Source organism: Callionymus lyra, chromosome 13 (assembly GCF_982586985.1).
Source record: "Callionymus lyra chromosome 13, fCalLyr1.hap1.1, whole genome shotgun sequence".
NCBI lineage: Eukaryota > Metazoa > Chordata > Actinopteri > Syngnathiformes > Callionymidae > Callionymus > Callionymus lyra.
The window spans coordinates 26,470,024-26,488,673 of NC_141830.1; the positions used below are offsets into that span (position 1 = coordinate 26,470,024).

The 18,650-nt window shown below is 41.6% G+C and overlaps 1 protein-coding gene across 2 annotated transcripts in view; it reads right to left on the reverse strand.

The window, feature by feature from the left end:
- Positions 1–463: 463 nt before the first annotated feature.
- The window catches only part of znf407 (zinc finger protein 407), a 172,121-nt gene continuing 153,934 nt past the window's right edge, over positions 464–18,650 (reverse strand). For both annotated transcript variants that reach the window (XM_087805591.1, XM_087805590.1), the window contains exon 10: positions 464–1,338. In XM_087805591.1, the coding sequence (XP_087661717.1) occupies positions 563–1,338 (776 nt within the window). In that variant the 3' untranslated portion in view covers positions 464–562. The remainder of the gene's footprint in view (positions 1,339–18,650) is intronic.

The following is an 18,650-nucleotide window of genomic DNA, read 5'->3' on the forward strand; positions in this document are numbered from 1 at the left end:
TTGTCCGGTTGCATTTTTATACCAATATTTTATATATCAAATTAAAAAAGCTGTAAATAATAATACAAAAAAAATTTGTAAAATGTGTTTTTGAATAGAGTCTATGTTTAAAGAAAAGAAAAAAACATTTTTAAACTATTCCAAAAATCTATTATTAAAAAGAAACAAAAACAAATTCAACCTTTCAATTAAAAAAAACATTTAATTCAATTATTTAAAGGAAAGATGTAAACTATTTGTAACCAAAAATGTAATTTATTTAGAAAATATTTAATAAATCAATTAAGAAAAACACAATTTTTCAACATAGAAATAATTCAATTAATTAAAAAACAAACTGTTTTTTTTTTTCATAAAATGAGTTTTGTATTATAAAACTATTTATTTTAATTAGTATTAAAATAAATATATCTAGTTTCATTTAAAAACTGAATATTCTGATGACACTGATAAACTTCTAAACTCTTGTCACACTTGAAAATCAATTCATTTATTTATTCAACTCTTAAAAGACGGTTAAAAACAGGAAGACAAACAGAAAGAAAATAACAAACGAGTCCATCTATCCCTGCAGATAAACCACCATCTCCTCCGACTCCTGCTGCTCCACCTGTTGTTCTTCGACCTCCACGGCCTCCCGGTAGACGCCGTCCTCCAGCTGCAGCTCCGTCACAATGTAGTGAGTCCCCTTGTCGTTGACGATGACCTGGGTCAGCCCGTCCTTCATCATCTGAGACGCCGCCAGCTTCAGTACCTCCTGGATGTCCTCCTGGCCGTCCTCCTTCGCCGGCTTCACCTTCGCCTCCTTCTGCGTGGTCACCTCCACCTCGGGCGTGGCCATCTCTGGGATGACCTCCTCCTCGTCCCGGACCTCCTCCTGGTGGCCGATCTCGCTGACGGCGTTAAGGAGAGCGTCCAGGGCGGTGGATGACTCAGAGGGCTGCTGGCCTTGTCCCGCCAGCGCCGCTCCTCCCCTCAGCTCCTCCAGTTTCTCCCGGGCCTCCTCTGAACCCAAGACCACGTACTCGGCTCCCGGGCCGGCCAGGTGACCGCCCTCGCTGGAGACCCCTGTCCCCGAGGTGATGACTTGACCGTCCTCGGTGATGTGCAGAACTTCCGCCACCTGCCCGGCCATGGCCAGGGTCTGCAGGGTGGCGGCGGCCGACTCCTCCAGGGTCTGACCCAACTCGTCCCCGTAGCCCTGGATGATGATGACCTGCTGGATCGAGTCCTCCTGGCCGCACGAGGGCGGGTGCGGTGGAGAAGTCAAGGTCTCTGTCTCCACGAAGGTGGCGCCTTGACCTCGGAGTCGACAGTCGAAGGCCTTGGACACGATTCCTGAAAAAGAGACGCATGTATTGGGTCAGATGTTGGTGACGGGTTGGCTGGGCGGCAAAGCATCATGGGAGTTTTTCAGGTTTTCAATTGAAGATCAATTCGACAATCAACCAAATCAATGAATGTGTTCATAGATAAAATATAGTGAGAATAAAAAAACCTTGAAGAAGATGGTTGGTTGAAAATTCTTGATTGTTTGATTGACTGATTGACACTTGGGGAAACTTTCACTAGTTCCAGCAGTAAATACACATACAAGGACATACTGTTTACACATTCATAACAACACACAAAGATAAGAGAAAAAAAACGGTAAAATAATATTAGGAACAATCCAAGAAGTTTTTTTTTTAAATTTATTACGAGATTTAAGTTACAAAAAATACTTAATTATGAGATTAAGGAGATTAAAGTTACAAAAAATACTTTAAAAATTAGTTTACGACTTTAAGATTAAAGTCGTAAACTAATTTTTATATATTATACATTGATAAACAATCAATAGAAATATAAATAAACCAACAATAATAAACATTAACAACAAGCATAAGAATACAACACTATATAATAAATTAAATCAATTTAAAAATACTTAGTAGTAAGTAGTAACATTAAAAGCTCAGGAACTAGTAAAACTCTTGACAAAACTCTTCACTTCTCATGTTGTGACCAAAACGAACGGATGATACGAGATATTAGGAGATTAAGAACCAACATAAAATCGTAACTATCGTCACGGACAGACGTCAGTGAGTGTTTGCACTGAAGCAACACAAGTGTGTGTCGTTACCATCACACTATTGTGTCTCGTGTGACAGGAAGTGTCGTCGTTGTCGTCGAGGCCAGTTTCTTCCAGCGGCAGAGGTGACGCGTCGGAGCTCTGGGGCCCACGCCGGCTGCCCACGCCCAGGATGCCGCGAGGGGTCGGCAGCCGGAGACACGAACGCCGCCGCATTATCATAAAACCTGTTCCCAAGCAAAGTGCGTGTCGGGAAGTAAAAAGTGTGAGGAACAGATTGCGTCTGCAGCTCAAGAGTTTGCGAAGGTGAATAGATGTTAATCTGGTGTGAATCTGCCGCTTCTCAAGCTGTCGGCACGTGGGCGGCGCGCGGCGGTCAACGGCATGTGCCGCCATAATAAGTCCGGATGCATTTGTGTGCGCTCTCTCCCGGTGACTTACCAGGTGTGTGCGTGTGCGTGTGTGTGTGAGACGCACGGAGGGGGTGGACGTGTGCGTCACATTAGCCGAGGGTGGTGCGCGGCGGCGTGCTGAGGTTTATGGAGTGTCACTCAGTCGCCGCCGCAGTGAATCAAGTTAATGTTGCACATCCCATCTCCTCACTGGTCCTGCACTCCTGGTGCAAGAACAACATTTGAAGAGCGTGATTTGGTCCCGGCGAGAGGTTGATGCCTGTTTAATATGTGTTTGGAATGTTCTGACTGACTGAGGACGAGAGGCCGCGTTATTAGCCGCGATCAAGATGGAGGCGCCGTGAGAGGAGGCGAGAGGAGGAGGAACACGACGACGTCAAGTTTCACCAGAGAAATGCAAAATAAATGAGATTTATCGAGATTGAGTCGAAGTGCAGTCGAGAAACAGAAGTGTTTCGATCTGATGATGACGAACAAGTTACGTTATTTTGACTCAACAATATGTTAGAAACACCTCAATAGGTCGTTACAGTGACATGTTACTTATTAACCTGTTACTCCCAAAAGTAGTTTCCTCAATACTTCTTTGTAGGTGTATATAGTCAAGAATCTGACAATACCATACATATGGGTCAACGATATATATAGTGATACTGTAGTAACTGTAGTATATATGTGTAGTATTGTCAAGTACTTGACTATGGTGTTGTGATAGTGAAGTAACAAGTATATATGTGTAGTATTGTTCAGTACTTGACTCTGGTGTTGTGATAGTAAAGTAACAAGTATATATGTGTAGTATTGTCCAGTACTCGACTCTGGTGTTGTGATAGTGTAGTAACAAGTATATATGTGTAGTATAGTCCAGTACTTGACTCTGGTGTTGTGATAGTGTAGTAACAAGTATATATGTGTAGTATTATTGACATTAGTCCACCTTTAATAAAATCTCAAAAGTAAATGAATAAAAATCAAATGAATAAATGTCATCTACACGGTTCAGTCAAGTTAAGTCTAGATTGAGAGAAAAAGAAAGGTGAGAAACTATAATCTTCTAAAATTGGAATAACCTCAGATGAAGTGATGAAGTGAAAACTCCTCTGGGTTAAGTGATCCTCGACACTGCAGTTTTACTTACCAAGTGCGCGGCGGCTAACAAGCAGGAGTGTGTTAGCGCGGGTCACTGTGCGCTGCAGATGCAATTATTGATCAGCAGATCAATGGCCAGCAGTGGAGCCCGGGGCGTCTAAGTGGCATTACTTCAGCTCGGCGAGGCCGCCGGGGGAGCAGTCAGATGCCACTTACCAGCAGTTAGAGAAATGAACCTTAACACTGAGCAACCACCACACACACCATCAATTACACTGGTCGTAACACAGGTAAGCTCACGGCTAACGCTAGCAACGCAGTCGAGCAGGTAAACTCTCCACTCGTCCAGACGTTGTGTTCCTCCTAAGTTAAAGCCCAGACTGAAGTCTACGGTCGACGAGAACGGACTCGGCATCCCAGCAGGCGAAGTGGATTATGGATTATGAAATCACCTCGAGACTGAAAGAGACACAATATCAACTTCAGGTCAAATCCAGGAGCGTGAAGAAGCTCACGATCAATTTGAGTACGACACCTTTAAACCCTTTACAATCTTTTCATTAAGCAATTACCTTCAATCATCCGGACCAGGTCAGGACGTGGGACGAGACCCTTGAACGCACATGTACCTTTTACTGGTGTGAGTATATGTGTGTGTGTGTTTGTGTGTGCGTGTGTGTACTCGGCACCTGGTCTGGGATTAGAGCCGAGTATTGTCAAGAATTTGACGATACAATATATATCACAATACATGTGTGACGATACGTATCACGATACACGTGTGACTATAACTATCACTATAAATGTGTGACGATACGATACATGTGTGACGATACGATACATGTGTGACAATACGATACATGTGTGACGATGCTATACATATCACGATACATGTGTGACGATACGATACATATCACATTACATGTGTGACGATACGATACATGTGTGATGATATGTATCACGATACATGTGTGACGATACGATACATGTGTGATGATATGTATCACGATACACGTGTGACTATAAATATCACTATACATGGGTGACAATACGATACACATCACGATACATGTTTGACGATACGATATATGTGTGACGATACGATACATATCACGATACATGTGTGACGGTACGATACATATCATGATACATGTGTGACGATACGATACATGTGTGACGATACAATACATGTGTGACAATACGATACATGTGTGACGATGCTATACATATCACGATACATGTGTGACGATACGATACATATCACATTACATGTGTGACGATACGATACATGTGTGATGATATGTATCACGATACATGTGTGACGATACGATACATGTGTGATGATATGTATCACGATACACGTGTGACTATAAATATCACTATACATGTGTGACGATACGATACACATCACGATACATGTTTGACGATACGATATATGTGTGACGATACGATACATATCACGATACATGTGTGACGATACGATACATATCATGATACATGTGTGACGATACGATACATGTGTGACGATACAATACATGTATGACAATACGATAAATGTGTGACGATGCTATACATATCACGATACATGTGTGACGATACGATACATATCACATTACATGTGTGACGATACGATACATGTGTGATGATATGTATCACGATACATGTGTGACGATACGATACACATCACGATACATGTTTGACGATACGATATATGTGTGACGATACGATACATATCACGATACATGTGTGACGATACGATACATATCATGATACATGTGTGACGATACGATACAACTCACGATACATGTGTGACGATACGATACATGTGTGACGATACGATACATATCACGATACATGTGTTAAGATACGATATATGTGTGATGACATAATACATATCACGATACATGTGTAACGATACGATACATATCACGATACATGTGTGACGATACGATACATATCAAGATACATGTGTGACGATACGATACATATCAAGATACATGTGTGACGATACGATACATATCAGGATACATGTGTGACGATACGATACATATCAAGATACATGTTTGACGATACGATATATGTGTGACGATACGATACATATCACGATACATGTGTGACGATACGATACATATCATGATACATGTGTGACGATACGATATATGTGTGACGATACGATACATATCACGATACATGTGTGACGATACGATACATATCATGATACATGTGTGACGATACGATACAACTCACGAAACATGTGTGACGATACGATACATGTGTGACGATACGATACATATCACGATACATGTGTTAAGATACGATATATGTGTGATGACACAATACATATCACGATACATGTGTAACGATACGATACATATCACGATACATGTGACGATACGATACATATCAAGATACATGTGTGACGATACGATACATATCAAGATACATGTGTGACGATACGATACATATCAGGATACATGTGTGACGATACGATACATATCAAGATACATGTGTGACTATACGATACATATCACGATACATGTGTGACGATATGATACGTAGCAAGATACATGTGTGACGATACGATAGATCGCCATATTTTGTTTCTGCTTAAGAGACAACACCTTTTCTGCCGTTTACAAAAAGAAATGAGCAAATTGGCACAGAGAAAATGAAACATGTTGCCAACTAGTGGCCGGAGGTTTAATTGCAGCAAACAAATTAATAATCGCTGTAAATATTTGAGTGTTCATTTTTAAATAATAAACTGGTCTTTTAAACACACATGATCTGATGAAAGTTTGATCAAGTAAGTGTGTACGATTTTAATCTGGTGAAGCTATTATACCAACATTTTAATATTGAATAAAAAAAACGACTAAAATTAAAAAAAAATGTAGAATTTAAAATATTCATTTCCCAAGGTTCAACATTTGTAAAAACATGTATTAACTAAAGTTTATTTAATTTTTTCCATATACATAAGAAGTGTAATTATACTCAGGTTACGTACGACCAGTTAGCCCTGGTGTGCGTCCACACAGACACAAAATAGCAGGAAATGTTCCTGGTGACGACAACACTATGTCTGGTCGGTTCAGCCTCTACCGTCACCTTTACCAACGCCATGAATCAATGCTGAGCGGGACAGTCCGGACGACCGAAAATCCACCAATTATATGGAAGTCAGATGGACACAGGCTGGACTGAGATGAAGACACACTCAACACACTCAACACACACACACACACAATCTTTTCAGGACGAGGTCCGTGGATTCAGCTCGACAAACACTTGATCAAAATGAAAAACACGTTCCCAGGAACTGACGGACACGCAGAGAGTGAGGAAGAAGGACACACATCCACAGTGGTGAGTGGGAGCATGTAGGTCAGTGTCCTCAGCTGTGGTTCTGCTGACAATAGACGACCCAGTGAGGGTATAATTCACTCCACAGACCGCTCGAGGTGGTGAGAGAGGAAGTGACGGAGGAACAAGAGGGATTATTTACTCCATTTCTTGGATCATTTCTCCAGAACAAATTTGTCAAACTATGTATTGTGTGACTCTACGGATCGTGTTTCAAAATCAAACTAGATGACAGTTCATGAGTTTGATGTTTAAGATAAGATAAGAACCAGAGATTAGCCAGATTAGATCATTCTTAAGTAAGTAAGTAAGTAATATTTGTAGAGCGCTTTTCTAGACCAGGGTCACAAAGCGATTAAACAATCACATCTGTTTCTTGGTTTCTGTAACATGTCACAGGGTTGTTGGTGTTTTTCCATCTGTACTCATACGTTCTTTATGTTTCAATTGGTTTATTGCGGTCGAGGCCAGATCTTCGTTGAGTGTTAAATTTTATTTTGAAATTTTATTTTAAGAGTCTAAAAAAGATTGAATATTTTATATATTTTAACATTTTATATAAAATACATCAATTATTTTGCAACACTGAAAATAAAAGTTTCTCATTCTGACTATGGCATAATTTAAAATTAATTGTATTAATTTAAGTCATTTTATATACACTTTATTAAAAAATACCATATAAAAGCAGTGCAAAAATCCATAAAAGGCAAGAAAGGGGAGAAAAAAGATATTCAAACAAAGATCTTTATAAAAATATATATATACAACTCATATATGTAAAAAAAATGCATGATAAAAAAAGGCCAGCGATAAATTAGGTGTGTAATATTTAATTTTATATACATTTTGTTTAGAAATATCATATAAAATCACTACGAGAAAAAAGATATTCAAGCAAAGATCTTTAAGAAAACTTTCCTTTGAAAATTTACTCTAGATTAGTTTAAGAAAATTAAAGTATCGCAAGTTTTACTTCAACTATTCACGACTACTTGCATCTAAGGTAAGGTAAGGTAAGGTAAGGTAAGGTAAAACTTTATTGATCCCTCAGGAGGTCTCCTTCGGGAAATTGTTTTTTACCACTAGCCAGCAGTTTTTCATAAACAATAAAAAATGATAAATAAAAAATAAAATAAGAATAAGAACATAAAGAGGAAGAACAAGATGACACAATCTAAGTCTAAAGATAAAGACAAAGAACATAGGTCAAGGAAAAACAACAAAGACAAAGGATACAAAGACTAACATAGAACAGAACATCCAGATACTCTCCCTCCACTCCTGCCCCCGAACTCAGAATTGTACAATTTAATAGCCCGAGGGATGAATGAGTCCCTGAGTCTATTTGTTTTGCACCTGGGTAGGAGCATTCATGCACTCATTCTGCTTCTCTGCTCACTGATGACATTGCTCAGAGGATGACTGTCATCATCCATGATGGACAGTAGTTTGTTCAAAGATCTCCTCTCAGCAACTGTCACCAGTGAGTCCAGCTTCATTCCAACCACAGAGCCAGCCCTCCTGATCAACCTGTCCAACCTGTTGACACTCATCTTGGACACATTTCCACCCCAACACACCACAGCATAGAACATGACACTGGGCACCACAGACTGGTAGAACATGCAGAGGAGCTTCTTGCAGATGTTAAATGATAGAAGCCTCCTCAGAAAGTACAGTCTACTCTGAACCTTCTTATATACATGGTCTGTATTGCAGGACCAGTCCAGTTTACTGTCCACCCACACACCGAGGTACTTATAGCTGTCCACTATCTCCACCTCGTCGCCTCTGATGGACACTGGACGTGGCTTTGTCCTGGACCTCCCGAAGTCCAAGACCAGCTCCTTGGTCTTTGAGGTGTTCAGCTGCAAGTGGTTCCTCTCACTCCAGTCCACAAAGTCATGTATCAGACTCCTGTACTCGTCTTCGCTGTTGTCCCTGATGCATCCAACAATAGCAGTGCTGCAGCATACTTCTGGACGAGACTCAGCTCAGAGTTGTAGCAGAAGTCCGAAGTGTAGATGGTGAAGAGGAGAGGGGCCAGTACTGTCCCCTGAGGTGCTCCTGTACTGCACACCACAGTGTCAGACTTGATGTCCTTCAGCCTGACATACTGTGGTCGATCAGTAAGATAGTCCGTAATCCAGGAGACCAGACCAGGGTCCACATGTATCTTAGTCAGTTTGTCCTGCAGAAGAGTGGGTTGGATGGTGTTAAAGGCACTAGAAAAGTCCAGGAACAGGATTCTCACTGAACCGCTTCCTTTATCCAAGTGGGAGAAGGTCCGATGCAGGAGGTGAAGGATGGCATCTTCCACACCAACTGCTGGCTGGTAGGCAAACTGCAGGGGGTCTTCCGCGTGCTGGACTTGTAGCCTGAGATGTTTGAGGACCAGCCGCTCCAGTGTCTTCATCAGCTGCGAAGTCAGTGCCACCGGTCTGTGATCGTTCAGCACACTCGGTCGGATCTTTTTGGGGACTGGAACGATACAGGAAGTCTTCCACAGAGTTGGTACTTTCCCCAGCCGTAGACAGAGGTTGAAGACATGCTGGAGTGGCTCAGCTAGTTCAGCAGCGCAGGTCTTTAGCAGTCGAGCAGACACCTTATCAGGACCAGCAGCCTTCCCTGGACGAATCCTCCGAAGTACATCCTGTACCTGGAGTGAGGTGAAGCTGGGAAGAGGTTGTGTGGAGCTGGGGGGGGCACAAGAAGGTGGGGCAGGTCCTGAGGCGGGCAGCAGTGAGGGTGAGGTGACCTGCTCAAACCTGTTGAAAAAGTTGTTCAGTCCATTTGCCTCCTCCACCGTGTCCACTGCAGTCAGAGAGGCCTTGGTCTTGTGTCCAGTGATGGTTTTAACACCATCCCAGACCTCTCTTATTTCTTCTCGGCTCAGCTTCTCCTCCAACCTCCTCCTGTAGGTGTCCTTTGCCTCCCTCAAGCATCGCTTCACCTCCTGCTGAGCTGACCTCATGGCGTCCCTGTCCCTGCTCCTGAATGCCACTTTCTTCCTGTTAAGGACATCCTTGACCTCCTTTGTTACCCACGGTTTATTATTAGGGTAACAGCGGACAGTCTTAGTAGGGGCGACAACGTCCAAGCAGAAATTTAAATAATCTCTTAGACAGTGTGTCTGTCCCTCGATGTCCTCACCATGAGACCTCAGCAGCACATCCCAGTCTGTTGTTTCAAAGCAGTCTCTGGATGGCATCCTCCACAGCTGGTGTCCACTTTCTGATTGTCTTAGTGGTCACAGTCTGTCTCTGCACCAGAGGAATGTACTGTGACTGAAGGTGGACCAGGTTGTGATCGGACCTTCCAAGTGGAGGAAGAGGTTTGGCTCTGTAGGCGTCCTTCAAGTTGGAATAGAGAAGGTCAATTTTCCTGTTATTTCTGGTGGGACAATCCACAGCCTAATGGAAAGTAGGCAGAGTAGAGTCCAGGTTGGCATGATTAAAGTCTCCAGAGATGATGATAAACGTGTCAGGATGTTGATTCTGAAGTCGAGCTGTCATTGTGTGGATCTTCTCACAGGCAGATGCAGCGCTCGGAGGAATGTAGACACACAGCGCGATCACGTGACTGAACTCACGGGGTAGATAATATGGACGCATGCTGACAGCCAACAGTTCTAAATCTTGACAACACGAGACTTTCTTCATGTTTTACATGTTTAAACTTTTCTCCCATCAGTTTTTTGTTCCATTTTTGGTAAAATGAACTGTTTGTTCGTCTGAATAATCCAAGAATACTGTCAAAATAATTCATTCCAAGTTTCCTGAACATCTGAGAGGAGCTGATCATTGACTCAAGAAAACAAACGTCTAAAATAAAGCCGACATAATCGCCAGATTAACCGCTCGTGTACCATCATAGTGACCGAAGTAAGACGAATCAACCTCTCTAAGCTTCATCGTAAATATTGACGGAGCTGGAAAAACACACGTTTACGACGCTTGTTAGCGCGTGATCATCGGCTAATAATAGTTTATTCCTCTTTGTTATCGACTGAGTCATCGATGACGGCGAACACTTCAAAGCCGGGGTTCGTGCGGAGAAAAGAAGGTGGTTGGATTGTTCCCCCGTTGACTGACTCATATACACACTCTCGCCGAGGAACACGGTCTGTTTAGCTTCATCCTGGCTGCCGCAGTATTTACCCAACACAGGCAGATATTTATCGGCGTGATGGCTCTATATATAGGGCTGAGGACAGGCAGACGCGCTGGGAGGTAGCTTCTCTAATCTCCATCTCCGGGCTGACAGGCTGGAGAAGGCCCTAATGAACGGCTCTTTTCATCCGCCGTGTTTGTGACGGGATAAATATTTATCAATATCGGAGTCGTGATCGTACACAGATGGAGGGATTGATGGTTCAGAACGTCAACGCACGCCAAAGAGAGAGCGACCTGGAGATGTTATAGAAAACCTTGGCTCCATCATCGTCCGTCCACGGCTCGTTCCATCTTTCTCGTCTTCCTCGCCCTCTGTGGCTCTGAAGGTTTACTTCACAACTGATGCACGCATGTGGTGCCTCCATGTGAGACGTGTCGGATCAGAAGGAAAAAACAACCTGACGCGGAGGAAACTGAGCAGATTGGCATCAACAAGATGATGTGACGATGAGTTTCCTTCCAAGTTTCACAAGAGCCTTTTGAATTTGAGAGAAACTTCTCCTACGAAATATATTCTTACAATAATCTTATTTTCTTATTTTAAATACAACAGTTCATTCATTCAATTTCTACCGATTTATCCCTTGTGGGGGTCGCGGGGAGACTGGAGGCTCTCCCAGTTTCATTGGGCGAGAGGAAGGGGACACCCTGGACAGGATGCCAGTTTGTCACAGGGCACGCAAAGACAGACAACCATTCACACACAAACTCATTCCTATTGACAATTTCCCAAAGTTCTCAATCAACCCCTGTGTGCTTTTGGACTGTGGGAGGAAACAGGAGTGCCCGGAGTAAACCCACCCAACACTAGGAGAATATACAAACTACACACAGAATGGTCACATGTTGGCTCACCCTGGAAGTGAACCAGCAACCTTCTTAGTGAGGTAACATTTAATAAATTGTATATTCAAAGGTTGAAATGGTTATTTTTGAAACAATTTAAAATTTAAAATTGAAAAACATTTAAAAAATAGAATTTTTAAAATTCAATTTAATGTAATTTTACATTTTGGAATTATATGCTCGGTATTTTATTGGTATTGTCTGGTACTATTCTAGTTAAAATAGTCAAGTCAACCAGTATTTTGATGGCACTGATATACTATTGTATCACGTGTGTGTGTGTGTGTGTGTGTGTGTGCGCATGGGGGTGTGTGTGTGTGTGTGTGTGTGTGTGTGTGTGAGTGTGTGTGTGTGTGTGTGTGTGTGTGTCTTTGGAATACAAACTTCCTGCCGAGTCAATTACACTAAAAGAAAAGGCCTGAACAAACACACGCAGACTTTCAGGGGGACTGTTGAAGATGTATTAACCTTGTAATTGCGCGGGTGAAATATGCTGCCGCCGTAATGAAATTTCTAGCACTAATTTGAAAGAATTGGTGAAATCTCACCCTTTTGCCTTGTGTTTTCCTTTTTAATTGCATTGAGAACTTCAATCTCCAACACCCCCACAGCTTTTATGGGAGGAAGGCCCAGCTCCGAACAACCACATCTATTAATCTACCTGTCCTTTACGCGAATTAGAATTCAAATGTGATCGGTTCCACTGCGGCTCCGACGTTGCTTGTAATTCCAAACAAAATCCCTCCTATGCAATAAGTACAGTGCGCTTCAAGAAAGCCGCCACCTCCTTCCCGCTTTGAGAGGTATTGATTATTATTTGTTTGGTAATGAGAACAATTAGTCTTTTTCCTGCTGCCGTCATCTATCACCCTGTGTTCCTGTGCCACCTCGTGTTTAGACCCAACCTAATGTCCACTCTCTGGGCCCAAGACCACGATGTTGCCGTAGAGCGAGTCCAGGTATAGAAGAGGAAGAATAACTCGTAGGGCTGCACGATATTTGAAATACTGTATGTGCGATATTTGATATTGGTGTTTTGAATTGCGATATCGATATTGATGCGATATTTTTATATATTGATGCGACTTAAAAGTGTAACCGTGTGCACAAGCAAGTACTGTAGTGGAGGTTCGGGGGTTTGAAGAAGGAAAATGATTCGATATTTCCCTTTTTTTTTTTCTGCACTTGGTGCTGACATGATCGTAGAGAAATATCACTTATAACGCTCTGTCTTGCGGGACTTGTATCGGTTTCCCGCCAAACTGATCGACATCAGAGAGGAGCCGCTGGCGCATCGTGATATCACCAAATCAATAATAAATCCATCTCCTTGCACACGCACACATAACACTATAAATGACGCTAACAACTTAGCTCGTTAGCATACGGTGAAGACAAACAGGTTTACACTTGTTTGGAAGTTAACGATCTTATAAGAAAACAACTGAGATGAGATGAAAAGTTCTTACAATATGTTGCTTTACCTTCAAAGGAGGTTGAAAGAGATGAGTGACTGGATCACTAGTGTTTGAGTAGATCATAAGTTAGTATTACTTCGTGTATATACTGAGCCAAGACGCGTCACCATAGCAACTGAGCCTAACAAGCTGCGCCGCTCAGTTCACAGACAGACGGAGATGTAAACGACAACGAGACATAGAAGTACAAATTGACAACTTTACAGAACGTGACACTGATTGGTCGAAGTGCGCTTTTAAGAAATGCTTGATCTATAGAATAAAAAATGATAAATTATTGGACATGTTTTCAATATGCATATCACACGTGCCAATATCGCGATAACAATATTTTTTAGATATATGGTGCAGCCCTAATTACTTGTGTTATATTATTATTTTCATCGTCTCTGAAGGTGTGTTTGGTTAACTATCCTGAAGAAGATCTTATCGCAGATAAAGTAAAAAATCTATTATTTACTTTTCAATACGCAATGAAAAGATGTTTGTTGTGAGATGGTGTTCTCTGACAATCTCCATCTTAGCAAGTAGTGTAAAGTGCAATTGTATGTTTGAAAAAAAGCCTTTTTTTCTTTAAATAAGATGAATGAAAATGATATCTTAATGCATCATCCACAATAACTATGACTTTATGTAACATGTTAAAGATCGTTTTACTTTGTTTAAGAAATAATCATCAATTCCTGATCAATTAACAAGTTTTAATCTTAAGTGTCTTTATTATATCCAAATGTATTTATCTTCACCTTCCTTTAACAGACACTATGCCTTTAATGATGTTATATATGGATTAATTCATGTATTCCTTGATTTCCTGCTTCAGTTTAAATTGCAGTTTGAGCAAAAAACAACATTTTAATAGTTTCATCATAAAGGATTTAATTCTTATGTGACACAAAAATATAACTTCTAAAGCTAAACTAAATATTATGTCGGAGCTCGTCTGCTAGAGACCTTGGCTCCAGCAAAAGTTTGAGGGATGTCATCTGCTGGCTGGATGAATAAGAAGTTGGTTTTAAATGAAAATGCAATTTCTATTTGACCGCTTAATTTTGGAGTCACATTCTTTGATATTCATATGACATTACAATGGAAATAAATGAATAAAATATATTTGACTTGTTCATTTTACGTCACAATGAATCCCAAACGTTTCTGATTCTGGAGGTTGAATAAACATGTGACGCACTAAAACAAAGAGGCTTTGGTTAAATATTTGGAAGTTAATATTAAAACGAACTTTGAAACAGGTTTGTCTTCCAGCAGTGACTCTCTTTGTCACATGTGATGTCAGAACAAGTTTAGAAAAACACAAAAATCATCGTGACAAAAGCATTGAATCAAGATCACGTCTGGAGTGACACCATCAAACTTACTGACAGGTGACACGTGACTGACTTCTTAGGTGTCACTTAACATCATGCATGCTGTGCACGTGTGTGTGTGTGTGTGTGTGTGTGTGTGTGTGTGTGTGTGTGTGACGTCGGCCTCTACTTCAGCTCCGGCCGTTGAGGAATGAGGTGATTGAAAGAGTCCATTTCTCTTGCTGAGCTGCGCGAGCCTTACTTACCCTAATGATGTATAATAGCCTGAAACTACACTTAACCTGAGCAGAGACTGAGTGGAGGAAGAAGTGGCACACGCGTGTTCACACAAAGGTTCTCTGAGCTGAAAACAACCTCCATCCAAATGAAAGACTTGCCATTTTCACTCCATCAAATCCCATCGTACAACCTAGATTAGCATCGACAACAAAATAATTTGTAGTAAATGAACCCGATAAATGTGTTTAAAATAAGAAACAGAGATTATGAATGTGGACGATTATAAAGTTTTATTCATCCATCCATCCATCCATCTATCCATCTAACCATACATCCCTCCATCTATCCCTCCATCTATCCATCCATCCATCCATCATCTATCTATCCATCTAACCATACATCCCTCCATCTATCCATACATCCCTCCATCTATCCATAAATCCCTCCATCTATCCATATATCCCTCCATCTATCCATCCATCTATCCATACATCCCTCCATCTATCCATTCATCCATCCATCATCTATCTATCCATCTAACCACACATCCCTCCATCTATCCATACATCCCCCCCATCTATCCATCTATAAAGAGAATTCTGACATGAGGTTGGTTAGAAACTGTCGTCCCTCGTTTATCTCCGGTGTTACTTTCGTAGACCAGTGACAATTTAGTTTTTAACTTTTTTTTTAAATTAACGACATTTATTTGAACTCATCAACATCGCTCATGAGGCATCATCCCTCTTAACAACCCTCTCAGTAACGGTGAACTGAACAGCGATTGCTTTGCCGCCCAGTCGACCACTCGCAGCCTCGTGACATAGAAAGATAAACGTAGAATTTAAACACAGTATTTTTTTGCGACCCATCACTCATAGCTGTGTCTCAAATCACATACTTGCGTACTTAATAGTAGTATTTTTAGTGCATAAGTGCATTTCAATTCTTAGTATGTGAAATGCATGCAGTACCTTTTCCAAAAGAAAATCAGTGAAATACAAGACTGTTGAAGGTGAGGGACCACTGAACTCTCTGATGAAGTTCAATATAAATATAAAACGACCACGAGTGCTAAAAGACGCCTCGTATGATTGACAGCCGACACCACGAACCTTCATACATGTCGTGATGGATCCTCTGATGGCGTGCACGTGTGGAGGCTGTGTTTGTGCGAGACAGACAGTAAATGACAAGAGTCACGTGACGCCGCCGCTGTATGAAACCTCAGATCTAATCAATAGCAGCGAGGAGGACGCCAGGCGCCAGCCAGAGGGTCACCACTCATCAGGCGGGTCAGCGGCGTGCGCACACGTGCACACACACAGGTGCGGCCAGAAGGGCGAGACAGAACTACAGACAGGACTACAAGGCTGCAGAGGACGGGTCGGAGAGAGGTTGAAGCACATGGCGATGGAGGGGGAGTGGGATCGATGGAGGATATTGAAGGTGGTCCGTAACACCGACTGAGTCACACGCGGTCAGAACTCAACTAAGCAGGCTTAGGCTACAGATCAGGGGGTTAAAACAGCGTCACACCAGCGGGAGGAAGTGTTGAAGAGCCATAAAAAGGGGTGAAGAAGAGCTACAGCCATTGATTCTTCTATGAACGCAACAACAGTTGGAATACGAGCTCCTCAACAGAGACACTAACACCGAGACGGACCGAGTCTGGTGGCATTTACCCCTTTAACGACACCGTCAGGAGGAGAGGAAACCCAGGCGCCGTCATTGAATTATTGAAGGCGCACGGTGATGTATAAATCTGCCGTCGAGATGCCACGACGCACCGACACACACGGAAGAAGGGAAGACGACTGGTTGACCTTGAGGTTGTTAAAACAAGCTCTCAGTCAGCTTTTCTGCAAAATATGTTTACCTCGCGGCAGAGAGAGCGAGAGCGAGAGAGAGAGAGAGAGAGAGAGAGAGAGAGAGAGAGAGAGAGAGAGAGAGAGAGAGAGAGAGAGAGAGAGAGAGTAGAAGCGTGCACGCCCTGTGCTCACATCGCCCGAACAAACACGGACACTTCATCAATTCTTTCAGATAGAAAGGCTTGATAAAAATGCACTAAAAAAGAAGGTAAAACTCACTCTCATGGTACCGTGTTGCCATCCGGACCACAGAAGGCCAGGTCCAGAAACATTAGATTCTATCTAACTATCTAACTACTAGACTAAGATCTAACTACTAGAAAGAGTGCATTTCCAGAAGAAAATGCAGTGTGAATGCTGACCCTGTGCTGTGGAAGTAGTAGTGGAAGTAGTAGTAAAGTAGAAGAAGTGGAATTAGTAGTAAAAGTTATAGTAGTAAAAAATTGAAAGTAGTAGTAGTAGAAGTAGTAGTAAAAGTAGAAGTAGTCGTAGTATTAGTAGTAGAATTAGTAGTGGAAATAGTCATAAAAGTAGAAGAATTGGAATTAGTAGTTAAAGTAAAAGTAGTAGAACATTAAAGTAGAAGTAGAATTAGTAGTAAAAGTAGAAGTAGTAGTAGTATTAGTAGTATTCACACAATAAATGCTTTTCAGCATTTACACAATTAGGGCTGGATAAAAGAATGGATTTTATGGATTTGGAATTAATTTCATTAAAACTTAACTAAAAAACATTTTGGAATGATATTGAAAATATGTGCACATCATTGAGCAGCTGTCGGCTCAAGCTTAGCATAACACACGTGCACCATGGCCGAGTTTTATTGAAATGTTTCATTCAAGCGTCAAACTACACTATGTCACGAAGCAACGTGAAGGATGTCAGAATCCAGTCTGTAGAGACTCTCTTTAACCTGTGACTCATAGAGATGACTTTCACTTATCCTGTCACAAAGTCACGAGACTTGACTAAAGTTTTATGTTAACGTTGTAATATTACAATAATATTGTTGTTGCACTTGTAAGAATATATTTTTTGTTTTCTTTTTTTGCAAAAAAAAAAGTTGTAACTGTGGTTCTACTTCATGCATGCTCTGCCCTCTCCAGGCTTTCACTATGGAACGCCTTGTAGAGGGCAGAGCATGCATGAAGTAGAACTGAGGATTAAAAAACAGGGTGTATTGAAATTCAAAAAGCACATGAAGTTAGGGCTTCTTTACTATTCAAGAGCAGATTGCAAAATCAAATCTAAAATGTTTTAATCTAGAAACTAGTGAATAGAAATCGTTTAGATTTAGGAAACCCGGCCCTAATAGCAGTAGAGTTGGGGTCACCAACTTGATAGTACCTCACTCTAATGCCAATGAGGAACCTGAAGGACTGCTACCAGTTTGATACACACTAGGGAAGCAACAAAGGTAATAATTTACAAAACATTATCTAAATGAGTTTCACCAAAGACGTGGTTGTTTACAATAAGAACCCGTGATTCCACCAGTGGAACACATTAAACTTGATAAAACGGTTCATTGACCACCTATGTGTGCTTTTATCTACATGCATACAGTGAACATGAGTGTGTGAGAGTGTGCGAGTCCCCGTGTGCGTTGTGTAGCCGAGGGGAGGCGACTTCTTATTAACATCATCAGTCTGCATCATTACTGGCCTGCCTGGGTCGGGCAGCAGGTGCTACGAGAGTGCCAGGGTTACAAATGACCGTCGGATCGGATCGTACACAAACGCAGATACAGTTCACCAGAGAAGGGAAGGTTGTGTGTCCATCCGTTAT